Source organism: Neophocaena asiaeorientalis, unplaced genomic scaffold (genome assembly GCF_003031525.2).
Source record: "Neophocaena asiaeorientalis asiaeorientalis breed wild unplaced genomic scaffold, Neophocaena_asiaeorientalis_V1.1 scaffold598, whole genome shotgun sequence".
Taxonomy (NCBI): Eukaryota; Metazoa; Chordata; class Mammalia; order Artiodactyla; family Phocoenidae; genus Neophocaena; species Neophocaena asiaeorientalis.
Window position 1 is genome coordinate 1,211,709 of NW_020173036.1, and position 17,595 is coordinate 1,229,303.

General features: G+C 39.1%; 1 protein-coding gene across 1 annotated transcript in view; it reads right to left on the bottom strand.

Moving 5' to 3' along the window:
* The window catches only part of UBN2 (ubinuclein 2), a 68,978-nt gene that overhangs the window by 41,658 nt on the left and 9,725 nt on the right, over window positions 1-17,595 (bottom strand). Inside the window, exon 4 of the mRNA XM_024742493.1 lies at window positions 821-922. Coding sequence (XP_024598261.1) covers window positions 821-922 — 102 coding nt within the window. The remainder of the gene's footprint in view (window positions 1-820; window positions 923-17,595) is intronic.

A 17,595-nucleotide genomic window follows, 5' to 3' on the forward strand; every position in this document is an offset into this window, starting at 1 on the left:
CTACCACTATATGCCTTGTCATCATCTACACAACCAAGCACTGTAGTAACAGGAAAAAGAGGTACTAATTTGTAGGTAGTATAACAGCGGCCTTAGGGTCACTTTCTGTATATCCTAAGTAATCAGTGAACACTGCAGAGGATATAATCCAGGGATTAGATTACTCTACTACACTGAGAAGAATGTAAGAACATATACCTTACCGACCCACCTAACAAGACATGCCTTTATTTATTTGCTGTGTGATCAATGGACTGCTGTAGTCCTGAAATGCTCTCCTGAATTCCTCTTTCTTTTATAAGAGAAAGAGGATTCCAGTGCAAAAGCTGTAGGGCTTGATCAAAACAGACAGTGATAAGGCCTGGCATTCAATTACCGCCACTGTAGTAAGGTTTGGCAGCAATAAAAATATTAAGTACATTTTAAAGACATCTGCCAGATTAACTTCAACCCAATAGCTCCAGTCTTCAAGATCACGTGGTTCTTATCTGGAAGTCATTTCAAAAATATACCTCCCCAAGTTTGGGAATATCAATAAAAATTCAAGATGTAAATACCCCTTGATCAATAAATCCCACTGCTAGAAATTTACCCTACACATATATTTATACTCTATAATTATCTTACATACATACTCAAGTACACAAAGAGAAATGTATACAGATGCTCAACTATTTGTAATCACATAAAACTGGAAACAATTTAGATGTATACTGAAAGGGGATTAGTTAGTAAAAACACTTGCTGAAACATTTAGTTTTTCCTTGAATTCTACTATCCAAATAAAGAATTGCTGCTATATTAAAGATACATTACTCACAGCCTCTGAATTATCAATAAATGGATCTGTCTCATCATAGCCAAAGCCTATATCGATTAAATCTTGTAGCCGATCCTTCCGGTGTTTACGGGGCTTCCCACCCTGTGAAGAACAGATATGTTAGACTGATTCAGTACTCATGCTGTTTCCATAAAATTAAAAAACACCTGTTAGAAAATAAACAAATCGGACCTAATGAAACTTAAAAGCTTTTGCACGGCAAAGGAAACCGTAAAGAAGATGAAAAGACAACCCTCAGAATGGGAGAAAATATTTGCAAATGAAGCAACTGACAAAGGATCAATCCCCGAAGTAATCAAGCAGCTCATGCAGCTCAATATCAAAAAAAACAAACAACCCAATCCAAAAACGGGCATAAGACCTAAATAGACATTTCTCCAAAGAAGATATACAGATTGCCAACAAACACATGAAAGAATGCTCAACATCATTAATCATTAGAGAAATGCAAATCAAAACTACAATGAGATATCATCTCACACCAGTCAGAAAGGCCATCTTCAAAAAATCTAGAAACAATAAATGCTGGAGAAGGTGTGGAGAAAAGGGAACCCTCTTGCACTGTTGGTGGGAATGTAAAGTGATACAGCCACTATGGAGAACAGTATGAAGGTTCCTTAAAAAACTAAAAATAGAACTACCATATGACCCAGCAATCCCACTACTGGGCATATACCCTGAGAAAACCATAACTGAAGAAGAGACATGTACCACAATGTTCATTGCAGCTCTATTTACAATAGCCAGGACATGGAAGCAACCTAAGTGTCCATCGACAGATGAATGGATAAAGAAGATGTGGCACATACATACAATGGAATATTACTCAGCCATAAAAAGAAATGAAATTGAACTATTTGTAGTGAGGTGGATGGACCTAGAGCCTGTCATACAGAGTGAAGTAAGTCAGAAAGAGAAAAACAAACACCATATGCTAACACATATATATGGAATCTAAAAAAAAAACAGTTCTGAAGAACTTAGGGGTAGGACAGGAATAAAGACACAGACCTAGAGAACAGACTTGAGGACACGGGGAAAGGGAAGGGTAAGCTGGGATGATGTGAGAGAGCGGCATGGGCATATATACACTATCAAATGTAAAATAGCTAGTGGGAAGCAGCCGCATAGCACAGGGAGATCAGCTCGGTGCTTTGTGACCACCTAGAGGGGTGGGATGGAGACGCAAGAGGGAGGAGATATGGGGATATATGTATATGTATAGCTGATTCACTGTTATACAGCAGAAACTAACACAACGTTGTAAAGCAATTATACTCCAATAAAGATGCTAAAAATAAATAAATAAATAAACTAAGAACAACAACAAAAAACCTGTTAGAAGAATTTCCAAATGATTTCTGCAGATTAATTCCCCTCAGGAGGTTGAATTTAAGTCCCCTCACACCTTGAATGTAAGTTGTACCTAGGGACTTGCTTCCAAAGAGTACAGTATGACAAGGAGGAGACAAAGTAACTTTACAGTGAAAAACCTAACATTACTCAGCCAGGTGATCAAGGTCGACATCAACAGTGATAACGTCATGTTGATAGCATCACCCTTGACATGAGGAGACACAAATGGCACTTTACCTTTGTGGTCTTCCTCTCAAAAGCCTATAACCTCAGTTGTAGGCTAACCATGAGATAAACATCATGACAAACTAAACAACAAGAAAAACGCCAAACTAAACTGAGGGACATTCTACAAATAACTGACCAGTATTCCTCAAAGCTGTCAAGATTATCAAAAACAAAAATCTGAAAAACTGGCATAGTCTAGATAAGCCTAAAGAGACATAATAACTAAAGGTCATCTGGTATCCTGGTTGGGATCCGGGGACTAAAAAAGGACATTAGGGGAAAAATAGTAAAATTTGAATAAAATGCAGCGTTAATTAATAGTAATGAACCGATATTGGTTTGTTAGTTGTAACAAATCTACTCTACAAATATAAGATGTTACAGGGGAAAGTGGATGAGAACTATATGGAAACTCCTTGTATTTTCTTTGCAAATTTTCTGTAAATCCAAACTAATCTTAAAATTATTTTTTTAATGTCCTAGATTTATTTATACACATAGACATACAAGAAAATAAAAAATGAATGTATGCAAAAACTGGTGAAATCTGCAAGACATGACTCTCCTTTGGTTTCAATTCCCATAGTGCATGTCTCTCAATGCAGTGTCACTGGTTCTAATTGGTGAAAGATGGCTGAGTTTTGTGCAACATGGCTCTTAAATGAAAGCAAATTGTTTCATCTTATTTCCACGTAAAGAAATGATCTTTTCCAGTGTTTACGTGAAAAAAAACAAATATGATGGACTTACTGAGAAAAGTCTCCAACATGGTACCATTTACTTTCTAATTAATTTGTAAAGGTAATTCTGACTAAATGCTATGTTTGTATTGCATACTGATGTTAAAAAACCTAATCCCCATAACTATGACTCCAGCTTATGTTTTTCAATGACCAAAACTTGTATTATACCATCACCACCAAGAGGGTCATTTCGGTGTGAGATAAAGTAATGGCTCTCATGTTTTTAGATTTTACAAGTTCCAAAAACAATTTTGGAGACCAACACAGGGTGACAACCCTTTTATTTTGCTAAATAAGACCACTGAAGGCATAATCTCAGAATAAGAACAATTATTCTCAAGAGACACCAACTGGCAACTTAAACATACCTACACACACATACACACATGCGCACACACACAAAACGCATGTATATGCTTAAATGCAACACATAAATAAAGTGTCCTTATTTTTTCCATATGCTAGGTCTGCAAGCTGGAACTCTTACACTAGGTTACAGAATTACAGAGAATAAGAAGTAAGTAAAGGAAAAAGATATTTGTATGTTAGAAGTTATTCTACCAAGAAAAAGTAACACACAAGCAGTTAAACACACGAGGGAATGTTTCACCCAAAAAAGAGAGAGAGAGTTCTAATAATATAAAAATCCACAGACAAAAACTAATGAGGACTAGCCCTGTCACATATTAAATATATTTAAAGTTATAGGAGTTAAAATAGATATGACAGGAATACAAGAATGAATTTAATATGAAAAAGGCAACAATACAGCTCAATGGAGAGCAATTAATAAATGGAATTAAAGTAAGACACCAATTTCATCTATCAAATTATAAACTTTTAAAATTCTGGCAAGATGGAGAAGAAACAGGACTGCTCAAACACTGCTGATAAGAGTATACCAATAAAACTCTTGGAAAGCGATCTGAAAGCATCTGCCAAGAAATTCTGCCATACACTTACGTTTTCTTTTGTCTCTACTATGTTTTCTAAAATTTCTATGAAGTATTAATGCCAAAATGGAAATATACTAAAATAAGTTTTAAAACTCTTCATCATATTTGACTCAATAATTCTACTAAGTTACATAGCTTATTTTGAACTACTACTTAGATTCAAAAGTATCTGTTAAAAATGTATGCTATAGGGCTTCCCTGGTGGTGCAGTGGTTGAGAGTCCGCCTGCAGATGCAGGGGACACGGGTTCGTGCCCTGGTCCGGGAAGATCCCACATGCTGCAGGGCAGCTGGGCCCGTGAGCCATGGCCGCTGAGCCTGCGCGTCCGGAGCCTGTGCTCCACAACAGGAGAGGCCACAACAGTGAGAGGCCCGCGTACAGCAAAAAAAAAAAAAAAAAAAAAAAAAAAGTATGCTATAGGGACTTCCACAGTGGTCCGGTGGTTAAGTCTCCATGTTCCCAATGCAGGGGGCCTGGGTTTGATACCTGGTCAGGGAATTAGATCCCTCATGCCACAACTAAAAGCCTGCATGCCGCAACTAAAAGATCCTGCATGCCACAACTAACACCCAGCCAAATAAATTTTTTTTAAAAATGTATGCTGTAAAAAGCAATATGTGTAATCTACAGATTCAACACAATCCTTATCAAATTAGAACAAAAAATTTTACAATTTGTATGGAAGCACAAAAGGCTCCAAAAAGCCAAAGCAATCTTGAGAAAAATGGAGCTGGAGGAATTAGGCTCCCTGACTGCAGACTGTACTACAAAGCTGCAGTTGTAAAAACAGTATGGTACTGGCACAAAAACAGAAATAAAGATCAATAGAACAGGATAGAAAGTCCAGAGATAAACCCATGCACCTATGACAAAGGAGGCAAAAATACAGAATGGAGAAAAGACAGTCTTTTCAATAAGTGGTACTGAGAAAACTGGACAGCTACATATAAAAGAATGAATTAGAACATTTTCTAACACAATACACAAAAAAACCCTCAAAATGGATTAAAGACCCAAACGTAAGACTGGATACTATAAAACTCTCAGATGAAAACATAGGCAGAACACTCTCTGACATAAATCTCAGCAAAAACTTTTTGATCCACCTCCTAGAGTAATGAAAATAAAAACAAAAATAAACAAATGGGACCTAACTAAACTTAAAAGCTTTTGCCCAGCAAAGGAAACCACAAACAAGATGAAACGACAACCCTCAGAATGGGAGAAAATATTTGCAAATGAAGCAACTGATGAAGGATTCATCTCCAAAATATACAGACAACTCATGCAGCTCAATATCAAAAAAACCAAACAACCCAATCAAAAAATTGGCAGAAGATCTAAATATTTCTCCAAAGAAGACATACAGATGGCCAAGAGGCACATAAAAAGATGCTCAACATCACTAATTATTAGAGAAGTGCAAATCAAAACTACAATGAGGCATCACTTCACACCAGTCAGAATGGCCATCATCAAAAAATCTATAAACAATAAATGCTGGAGAGGGTGTGGAGAAAAGGGGACACTCTTGCACTGCTGGTGGGAATGTGAAATGGTTCAGCCACTATGGAGAACAGTATGGAGGTTCCTTAAAAAACTAAAAATAGAGCTACAATATGATCCAGCAATCCCACTCCTGGGCATATCTCCGGAGAAAACCATAATCTGAAAAGATACATGCACCCCAATGTTCACTGCAGCACTATTTACAATAGCCAGGACATGGAAGCAACCTAAATGTCCACTGACAGAGGAATGGATAAAGAAGATGTGGTACATATATACAATGGAATATTACTCAGCCATAAAAAAGAATAAAATAATGCCATTTGCAGTAACATGGGTGTACCTAGAGAGTGTCATGCTGAGTGAAGTAAGTTAGACAGAGAAAGACAAATATCATATGATCTCGCTTATATTTGGAATCTAAGAAGTGGTATGAATGAACCTATTTACAGAACAGAAATAGAGTCACAGATGTAGAAACAAACTTATGGTTATCAAGGGGGAAAAGTAGAGGGGAGGGATAAATTGGGAGACTGGGATTGACATATACAAACTATTATGTATAAAATAGATAACTAATAAGAAGCTGCTGTATAATACAGGGAACTCTACTCAATACTCTGTAATGACCTATATGGGAACAGAATCTAAAAGAGTGACAACAAAGACCCAATGCAGCCATAAATAAATAAATAAATGAATTTATTAAAATAGTGAATATATGTATAACTGATTCACTTTGCTATACAGCAGAGACTAACATAACATTGTAAATCAACTATACTCCAATAAAAATTAATTTTAAAATAAAGGAGGGCTTCCCTGGTGGCGCAGTGGTTGAGAGTCCGCCTGCCAATGCAGGGGATGCGGGTTCGTGCCCCAGTCCGGGAAGATCCCACATGCCGCAGAGCGGCTAGGCCCGTGAGCCATGGCCGCTGAGCCTGCGCGTCCGGAGCCTGTGCTCCGCAACGGGAGAGGCCACAACAGTGAGAGGCCCGCATACTGCAAAAAAAAAAAAAGGAAAGCAATATGTTAAATCAGGGATCCCCAACCTCCAGGCCACGGACCGGTAACAGGCAGCGGCCTGTTAGGAACTGGGCCACACAGAAGGAGATGAGCAGTGGGTGAGCAAGTGAAATTTCATCTGCTGCTCCCCATTGCTCACGTTAGCACCTGAACCAACCCCACCCCCGTGTGTCCATGGAAAAACAGCAGTCCCTGGTGCCAGAAAGGTTGCGGAACGCTATGTTAGATGTCAGAAGGAACTTAGATTTAAATATGAAGTCTCTGCCCTAAAAGAAGTTAAAAGAAGATAATCTACTCAACAAATGAACTGAGCACCTACCAAGTGCCAGCCTTCATGGATTTTATATTCATAGTATTGTGGAGAAGGGAAAGATTAAATAATTATAGTAGTAATAAATGGTAAAAAGGGAATTATAGGTGGTACTGGATTTTTTAACAGAAGACCTAATCAAGGCTTTCCTGAGATATTTATGCCCAGACAAGGATGAGTGGAAGTAATCACTTGTGGAAGCCACAGAAAGTGTTGGAACTGGTAAGTAACCTGGTAAGATTAGTGCTTTAACAAAATCACTCTGGCCATTGTGGTGGGGAATGAACACAGTTGGGGAGATGAGTTAGGAAAGAAAAAAATTCAGAGATTTGCAAGAAAGTCACAAGTTAGCGGGGGCATAAAACATATATTTAATTACCAATCATGATAATGATGATGACAGCCACCATCCACTGAGTGCTAACTTTGCATTAGCACCTATTCTAAGTACAACCATATATTATTTCCCATTTAACAAGTGGGAAAAACTAAACCTTGGAAAAAACAAATAACTTGTCTAAGCTCATAGAGAAAGTAACAGAGCCAATTTTCAAACTCATGACCATCTGACTCCAAAGTATCATTCTATTAAAAGTCCTGTAGGAGAAGTGATAGAACTTCTGAGGTCATTTTTCCACTCGGAGACACATAAAACTCAATACCAAAACTCAAACCAGTGTTCCTGCTGTCAATCATCTCCAAATTAGCTTCCCCCACTTGACATTTCCATTTTATTAACTCTATTTTTCTGCCTTAAAACTTCATTATTAACTAAAATTACAAAGGTTGATGACAGCAAGCATTAACAAGGATGTGGAACCATTCAAACTCTCCTACATGCTGCTGCAAAATGATACACCCACTCTGGAAAACAATTTGGCAGTTTCTTATAAAGTTAAACACACAATTATCACATGACCTAACAATCCCTCTCTTAATATTTCCTCAAGAGAAATGAAGACATATGTTCACACACACACTTGTGTTCCAATGTTAGAGCAGCTTTACTCTTAGCACCCACAAACTGGAAACCATCCAGTGCCCATCACCCAGTAAGTGGATACACAGACTGTGGTACATCCATACGCTATGCAGCAATAAAAAGGAAGGAACCACTGATAACATGCAAAACATGGATGCACTTCAAAAGCATTATAATAAGTGAAAGAAGCCATGTACAAAAGACTGTAAGATTCCATTTACAGGAAACTCTAGAAAAAGAAAAAACAAAAACCAAAAATCTACAGAAACAGGAAGTAGATCAGAGGCTGCCAGGAGCCTGGGCTGAAGGAGAGAGGATTATCTGTAGAGAGATAAAAGGGAACTTTCTGGGGTGATGAAATTTTTCTATATCATAATTGTGGTAGTGGGTACAGGACTATGTATATTTACCAAAATATACCAAATTATATACTTGAATGAACTGTATTTATTTCTACTTCAATAATGATGATTTTTAAAAACGCTTATTATTTCTACTTCAACTCTCTCTCCCCACAAACCTTTGCTCATATGATTATTCACATCGACAGCTTCCTCTCCATTCTAACTGCTGTTGCTTATAATCCTGGCCCTTGTTTTTCACTTAAATGTAATGAATGCCTTAATTAGCTTCTCCTTCCTCATATTGATTCTCAATTCATCCTGCCTAATATCATCTAATATTTCTCTGATTCCCTTGCTCAAAATGCTTCAGAAGCATCCTACCTATTACAAAATATATCCAAAACCCTTAATAAGGCAGTAATTAAATACCTTCTAAATGTTGGCTCAAACCACCCTTCCAACTTTTTTCTTAGGATTTTCTGACTTGAACACTTCAATCCATTCAGTTTATAGAACCACTCTCCTCCCAAACACACTTGCTTATCTTTCCTCATGCTTCCCCCTTATTGGGAATAATCTCTTATTCCTCTCTGAATTCTCCCACCCTTTACTGCTCAGCCCAAGTTTTGGGGGTTTTTTTTGAAATAAATTTAATTTATTTATTTGTTTGTTTGTTTGTTTATTTATGGCTACGTTGGGTCTTCGTTGCTGCACACGGGCTTTCTCTAGTTGCGGCATACGGGGGCTACTCTTCAATGCGGTGCGCGGGCTTCTCATTGCAGTGGCTTCTCTTGTTGGGGAGCATGGGTTCTAGGTGGGTAGGCTTCAGCAGTTGTGGCACACGGGCTCAGTAGTTGTGGCTCACAGGCTCTAGAGCGCGGGCTCAGTAGTTGTGGCGCACGGGCTTCGTTGCTCTGTGGCTTGTGGGATCTTCGCAGACCAGGGCTCGAACCCGTGTCCCCTGCATTGGCAGGCAGATTCTTAACCACTGCGCCACCAAGAAAGTTCCTCAGCCCAAGTTTTAAACCTTTTCTCCTGGATGTTTTCTACTCAAAATCACAATGATCTTTTTCTGCTCTCCTAACGTATTTTTTGTCTAGGCACAACTAGCTGCCTAAAAAAGATTTACGTAGGGAAAACTAGAAAAACAAATAGGTTCTGTTTTAATGGGCCCAACAAGACATATGCAGAAGTCCAAGTAACTTATGCGTAAGTAGACAGATTCAGGAACATTTAAGTCTAGGCAAGGCTACCAGTAGTTAACCACAGGAAAAGATAGCAGTTATTAATGGTTCTGAGTCCATATCTAATATATGCAACAAAATGGTTAAATAAGTAAATGTCACTCTTGTCTATGACAGTAACCAAAATGGCTAATGCTTTTACTTAACTATAACAGTATTAATCTGACTAAAATGGCTCTCAAAATAGGATCTTAGAAGTATGAGCTTTCCCAAGCATCATATCAATTAAAGCATCATAACAATGATAAAGGTATAAATTATATATACTATGACAAATCTATGCAATATTAACAGCCATTTTAAAACAGTGTGGTAGAAGAATATTTAATAATATAGAGGGCAACAAAAGCAGTTCACCAGATGTTACGTATAGTTCAGGCTATTCACAGAAAAGGTAATACTGATGTTCACTAAGCATCTGAAAGTGTTCAACCTAACTGGTAATCATGGAGACAACATTAACGTAACAAGATACTGCTTTTTCAACTATCATACAAATAGTAGGATCTCATTTAAGAAAAACACAACAATATACATCTACAGCTATATATTATATATATAATGCTCAAAGAATTGTAACATGTAGATAACCATGACCATTACCAGTGTGGAAGGGATAAAACTGGAGGCAGTGGTGAAGGAAGACTTTGGCTTAATATGTATATTTGAATTTGTTTTTAATAACTGGAATGTGTTCATGTAATACTAAAATGATTTTTAAAAGTGCAAGAGAGGACGTACATAAGCTCATATGCATTTTTAAAAGCCCTAAAAGGGTACACATCAAACTATTAACAGTGGTTATGCCTGGAAGTGGGCTTAGAGATGATTAGCTGATTTTTATTTTCCTCTCTTTGTTTATCTGTATTTATATATTCTTTTATAGTGAAAAAAATCTTTGAAATATGTAAATGCTTACATATACATAGATCTCTTGGGCAAGAAACTCAGTGATTATTTCTGAGAAGGGAGCTGATTAGCTGGGAGTCAGGGGTAGGAGGTAGATTTACTTTTCATTATTTTATCTTTTGTATCTTTCAAATTTTTATTAAGTGCATGTACTACCCATTCAAGGAATTTTATTTTCTTAGGTCTGGACCATCAAATGTTCAACATCATTTACTGTTTGACTCCTTATATGGTTCTGCTTCCTAGGCCCACTGCAGGGAGAGTTTTGGATAAACTATATGTGACACACCCATGCCCATGGTGGTTCTTTCTTAAATCCCTCTCCACTAGCCAGGGTTACATTGTCTTTGCTCTACCAATTACTGGCTTGCTGCCAAAGCACTACTGTTGGCACATCCCAGTTCCCTCCTGCAACACAGAGGCCAACAGAGCACAGTTTTTCTGGCCTCGGTTTACTTTTCTTCACCTTCTGGCCTTACTGGGAAAACTCCAAGTACCCGGCCTGCCCTCTGCCCTACCTTCCTTTTTCTATTCTCCAGCTTACAATTCTCTAGTCCCCCAATTATGCTGAAATCCAGTGATACGCAAATGATATAAAGTGGAGCCAAATTTTTGACAGTTACCAAAAAGGCACAAACCAGTTAATCCACAAAAAAAAAAAATTTTTTTTTTTGGCCACACCATGCGGCTTACAGGATCTCAGTTCCCCAAGCAGGGACTGAACCCAGGACCACAGCAGTGAAAGCCAGGAATCCTAACCACGAGGCAACCAGGGAACTCCTTTTTTTTTTAAATCCACAAATATTAAAATTCACCTAAAGGAACTCAAGACAGATTGGCAAAGGACTATATTATCATGTCTCCCCTACTGGGCCTATGTTGAGTTGCTGTCTTTTTCAGCATCTGTGGCAAAAATACACTCTGCAGTAGCATCAAAGTCTGACTTGATAAATTCTCTGGCCTCCTCCAGTTGTTGATGTTACATTTTACACAATAAATGCATCTTATAGAAATACAAATTTTATTTTCCAAATTTAAAAAACCCTTGAATTTTGCTACATCTAAAATGGAGAAACCCCTTTAAATCTACTCCCCTAGGGCACTAGTTCACACACTACGACTCAGAAAAAAACTAGCTTACTGAGTCATTAGTACCTGCTTTAACCTGATAATCAGTGTTTCAAGCCAATGAAGTCCGATTACACTGTAACACTAAAATGGAAAACAAACAACAAGTGTTCTTAGTACGGGACCCCCTGTTGCCTTCAGGTAATAAGAAACCTAACTAATAACAAGCTTCCATTGATCACCTGTGGAAGACAGAAGACTCATGACACTGCTAAGACTCTAGTCTGATAACTGAGAAGAAAATATCTGCTGGTCACAAAGCTTCCTATTTGTTCCAGCCCTGTCACAACCTTATCTTCTACCTTTACTAATTTTCTTAACCTACCAATAGAAAAGGGTAGAGATTTAAGTCAGTGGAAAGACAGTCAAGAGCTGACTTAACAGCACAGAAATACTATACACAGATTTCTATAATCACCACTTATGGATACAAAACCTTCCTCCCAAATACCCTAAAACTGCTGATTCTCAACTGTTCCTAAGGGATTGAAAGAAGATGAAGAGAATTTATTTAGCTCAAAGAGGCCAAGGACTTAAAAGGGCATGTCATGGCAAGCAATTACAATTGATAACTGCACTAAAGAAACAATTATTTGAGTGGAGAAGTCTCCCTCGCCCTTTAAAAAATCGCACCCCTCAGACTGCTTTGAAAGGTTACTATTTCACATTTTTATTGTATTTGTAGGACTACACTATTACTGGCCAACAGAACCTAAATACACTGGTATTTGTGCTTTGTAAGTAGAATTTATTTTGTGGTGGTATTTACAAGTTGGCCCAAACTGCTTTACCCAAAGCCCTACCAAGTTGATCAAACAAAGAGAGGAAAACCAGCCCAGGAAGTTCCCAAGGACGCTCTACTGCCTCAGCAACTGTGGATGATCATCTAATAATATGAATAACAGATAGAATTCTTAAAATTCCCAGATAGGGTGCATAAATGCTTTCTAACATCCACTTATATCAGTCTCATATTTGAGGACACTTTTCAAATAATTCATAATTATTTTAAGTATAAAAATATTTTTCCTTTCCACTCAGTTGAGTAGTATATATCATGAAGAAGCCAATTTCATTGGAAATTACACAGTTATTCCAAGATATTGCCATCCTTTAAAAAATAACTGGACAAAATCAGTTTTAAGAGCCATACCAAAAGAAAATCAAGACTTTTTATAAATATACTTTGTTTTTGATTAAAAACAGTGTTAACTCTATTTCATCAAATGCCTTATTTGTAAAACTGCTCAAAATGACTTTTAACTCATCAAATCTACCCTTATCCTCCCTTTTATTTATTTATTATTATTTTTTTTTTGGCTGGGTTGGGTCTTCGATGCTGCGTGTGGGCTTTCTCTAGTTGCGGCGAGTGGGGGTACTCATCGTTGTGGTGTGTGGACTTCTCATTGCGGTGGCTTCTCTTGTTGCAGAGCACGGCCTCTAGGCACATGGGCTTCAGTAACTGTGGCACACGGGCTTAGTAGTTGTGGCTCGCAGGCTCTTGAGCAGAGGCTCAGTAGTTGTGGCGCACAGGCTTAGCTGCTCCACAGCATGTGGGATCTTCCCAGACCGGGGATCAAACCCGTGTCCCCTGCATTCTTAACCACTGTGCCACCAGGGAAGTCCCTTATCCTCCCTTTTAAAATAAATACGAAGCTACTTAGGGCTCTGAGAGTCCAAAATCACAAAGAATTAAGCATCAAAGGTGGTACTATCTAAGGTGGTATTCAAAGTCTATGTGGTATACAAAGCAGATTTTAAAGTCATAATGTGATTTTATACATGCTAATAAATGCCTGGCAGAAGTACATGTCTTCCTGTTTAGAGAGTCATTCAGATTCAAACAGTATTAACTGTGATATATCAGGTATTGTGTTAAGCACTTTCATTTAGATTATGGAATTTATATCCAATTCTAGGATAGCATGATCTTTCAAGATGGCTGGGGTAACACAGTGAGAAAAATCACTAAAAGAAATCTGCCAACCACCATAGGTTATCCTATGCCCTAGAAGGCTTAGAGAACAAGTCTACACCCATCAAACCAAACCTCATTTCCTGATCTACAGTATACATGGCCTCGGAAAAACATACACAACCTAGAAACCATCTAAAAACTGAACTGGAAAGTAGGATAGTCTCCACATTTGGAGCCTTAAAACTGGGAATGAAGAAAGTCACGGGGGCCTCTTTAAACTGTATCCTCCTTCCTTCCTACAGTAACCAACAAGACAAATGTCAAAACTTGGACTTAGCTATTTATTAAGATTTATGTACAACAACCAATTTAATATACTCTAGGTAAAAGTAAGTGCTGAATACTTATACTGCTCTGTTCCCAAAAGAACATTTAGCAATTGGTGCTGAATACCCAGTGTCACATTACCTGAAGAGTAACATAACAGGAAATATGACATAGACAATAAAAATAGGACAGAATGGGGGAAAAAACACAAACCAACCATTCAATACAGGGTTCTACACTCTCCATAATTTCTGCTATCACCAAAGCTGTCTCAATCCTCTTCCACAAGCAACTGCTGCAGGATAAGGCACATCCTATACTCCACAAGCAGCCTTCCCTTCTCCCTCAGGTGGCCGCTTGCTCCCCCTCACTCAACTCCTCTCCAGCACAAGCAACAGCTAGATATACTAAAGACCACAAAAAGCCCATAAACTTGCCTCTCAGGCCTTCCAGCAAAACACAGAATTTATCACTAACATCACTCTTGGACGCAGCCACATCTCAATGCATCCTATTTTTTTTTTTTTTTTGAAAACTATACATGTAAGATTTATTTTATACTTTCCACCTCCTTGGTCACTGGACCTGTTATTACATTTGTCAATTTTCTGAGATCAAGTTGCATCCCATTTTTCTCCATATCTGGAAACCCCCAACTGAGTTTAACTTGCTCCATTCTCTGAAACTTCCTACAAACGCATGCTCCTCCACAATGGAAATGGTACATGCCCCCACATGTACCACCAACCACTCTGCTCACAGAAGAGAAAGGGCAGAATGTAAAAGTAGATGGACTGATGAGTTAAATATATTAGGAAAAAAATAGTGAAGCAAGTACACAAAGGTCTCAAACAAATGCTTGAGAGTCGAATCTGACCCACAGATGGACATTTTGTTTGGCCCAGTAGGTGTTTTAGTTAGAAGCCCACATTTAAAAGTAAGATATAATCAGATTTCCCTGGTGGTGCAGTGGTTAAGAATCCACCCGCCAATGCAGGGGACACGGGTTCGAGCCCTGGTCTGGGAAGATCCCACATGCCACAGAGCAACTAAGCCCGCGTGCCACAACTACTGAGCCTGTGCTCTAGAGTCCATGAGCCACAACTACTGAAGCCCGTGAGCCTAGAGCCCATGCTCCGCAACAAGAGAAGCCCAAGCACCGCAACGAAGAGTAGCCCCCGCTCGCCGCAACTAGAGAAAGCCCGTGCACAGCAACAAAGACCCAATGCAGCCAAAAATAAATAAATAAATTTATTTTTTAAAAAAAAGTAAGAGATAACAGAGTAAAATCCAGATTTCAGCCTTCTTTTGAGAAATGGAAAGATCTGGCAACCCTAAGCCCAAATTCCTACAAGGTAACACAGGCTGGAACTGAGTAGCAGTGTCCCCTTTAGACAGAGCACGCGCTGTCCCCTGTTTGAAACAATCCCCCACCTTTATTGTCCATCTGGCTTGCTTCACTGATTAATCAGGGGAAACTGGGGACATCTGAATTTGCTACTCCTGAATTTCAGGCACTAAAGTAACTAAAGGACAGTAAACAATAGGTCAGTAAATATCTTCATTTGTTGCTTAACAGTGATCTTTTGTGAGAGCCTAGGATTGGACAAGGTATCTTCTCCCAGGTGACTTCTGGCTGATGATTTTCTTTTTTTTGGCTGCGTTGGGTCTTCACTGCTGCGCACAGGCTTTCTCTAGTTGTGGCGAGCAGGGGCTACTCTTCATTGTGGTGCACGGGTTTCTCATTGCAGTGGCTTCTCTTGTTGTGGAGCACGGGCTCTAGGCACGTGGGCTTCAGTAGTTGTGGCACGCAGGCTTAGTTGCTCCACAGCATGTGGGATCTTCCCAGATCAGGGCTCGAACCCATGTCCCCTGCATTGGCAGGTGGATTCCTAACCACTGCGCCACCACGGAAGTCCCGGCTGATGATTTTCTTAAAGGGCTCCAAATAATCTGTTGTAGTCTTTAAGAAGACCACAATAGTTAAGAATATGTAAAAAGTGACTGGAGGACGAAAAATAAAGGCCACTTGGCATAGAATGCCTGAACTAAAAGATCAAAATCAGTGGAGTCATCAATTAAAAGAGGTTAAAACCACATAGATGTTTACATAAAAAGAATTTATGACAGGTACAGAATAAAAGCAATTCTCTACAAGAATGATATGTTTTAATTTCTGTTTTATGCAATGAAGTAATTCACTGCATTGGTCTAGCCCTTGGGGTAATCAAGAGGCCTGGTTAATATATCTGCCCGGGCTTCGCTGGTGGTGCAGTGGTTAAGAATCCACCTACCAATGCAGGGAACATGGGTTCAAGTCCTGGTCCAGGAAGATCCCACATGCCGCAGAGCAACAAAGCCCGTGAGCCACAACTACTGAGCCTGCGCTCTAGAGCCCATGAGCCACAACTACTGAGCCCGCGTGCCACGACTACTGAAGCCCACACGCTTAGAGCCCACGCTCCACAAGAGAAGCCATGGCAACGAGAAGCCCCTGCACCGCAATGAAGACTAGCCCCCGATCACCACAACTAGAGAAAGGCCACGTGCAGCAATGAAGACCCAACACAGTCAAAAATTAATTAATTAATTAAAAAAAATATATATATATACACATACACACACACACACACACACACACACACACACACACACACACACATATATATATCTGGCTACCTGGAAGGGAGAGAAAAATATTAGGTGTTTTAATGTCTATTCTTTTGCAGAATTAATCAGTTACTTGCTACTTCCTTAAATAAATTATTTTTCAGAAAAGAAAAAAAGAATGATATATTTAAGTGACTGAACAGCATTTCACATTTAGATAGCACTTTAAATATTTCAAACACTAATAATCTATTTTCCATCTTATTTTGACAAAACCCTTGTGCTATAAAGTTGACTAAGCAGACCTTATTTTCTCCTCACACATACTAAAGCATAAAAAAACCAAGAGCCTTCACTAATGTCACCTAGCTAGTTATGGCAAAGAGAGGATCAGAATCTAGCTGCGTTAACTCATAACGCTGGGCTCCTTCCACTACAATATATTGCTGCTGCTGCATCTCATCCATTGCTAGCCTACAAAGGCTAAAAAGGAGGTTGAAAGTATCCATTCAAGTCTCCAAAATTCCTTCCAATTTCAAGAATGGGACTTCTACTCACTTTCAGGTCCCCAAAGGAGAGTCATTCATTTCCATAGGCCACTGCTTGGCCCTGAATTTGTGTGTCATATGTATGTTTTGTCTTCCCAATGATGTCGAAAGTTTCTCCAGGAGGCAGCAAATACCATGTCTCTTTGTATGTCCAACAAAAATGCTCAAATATTTTATTATTTATATACAAAATTTAACAAATAACTCCACCTCTTGTTCCAAGAAACAAAGGGCTAGAAGTAACCTTAAGCGATTTTCAGAAATAATGACAAGGGGGGCTTCCCTGGTGGCACAGTGGTTAAGAATCCGCCTGCCAATGCAGGGGACACGGGTTCGAGCCCTGGTCCGGGAAGATCCCACATGCCATGGAGCAACTAAGCCCGTGCGCCGCAACCATGGAGCCTGTGCTCTAGAGCCCAAGAGCCACAACTACTGAGCCCGCGTGCCACAACTACTGAAGCCCGTGAGCCTAGAGCCCATACTTGGCAACAAGAGAAGCCACCGCAATGAGAAGCCTGTGCACCACAATGAAGAGTAGCCCCTGCTCACCCGCATGCAGCAACGAAGACCCAACGCAGCCAAAAATTAAATAAAATGTTAAAAAAAAAAAAAAAAA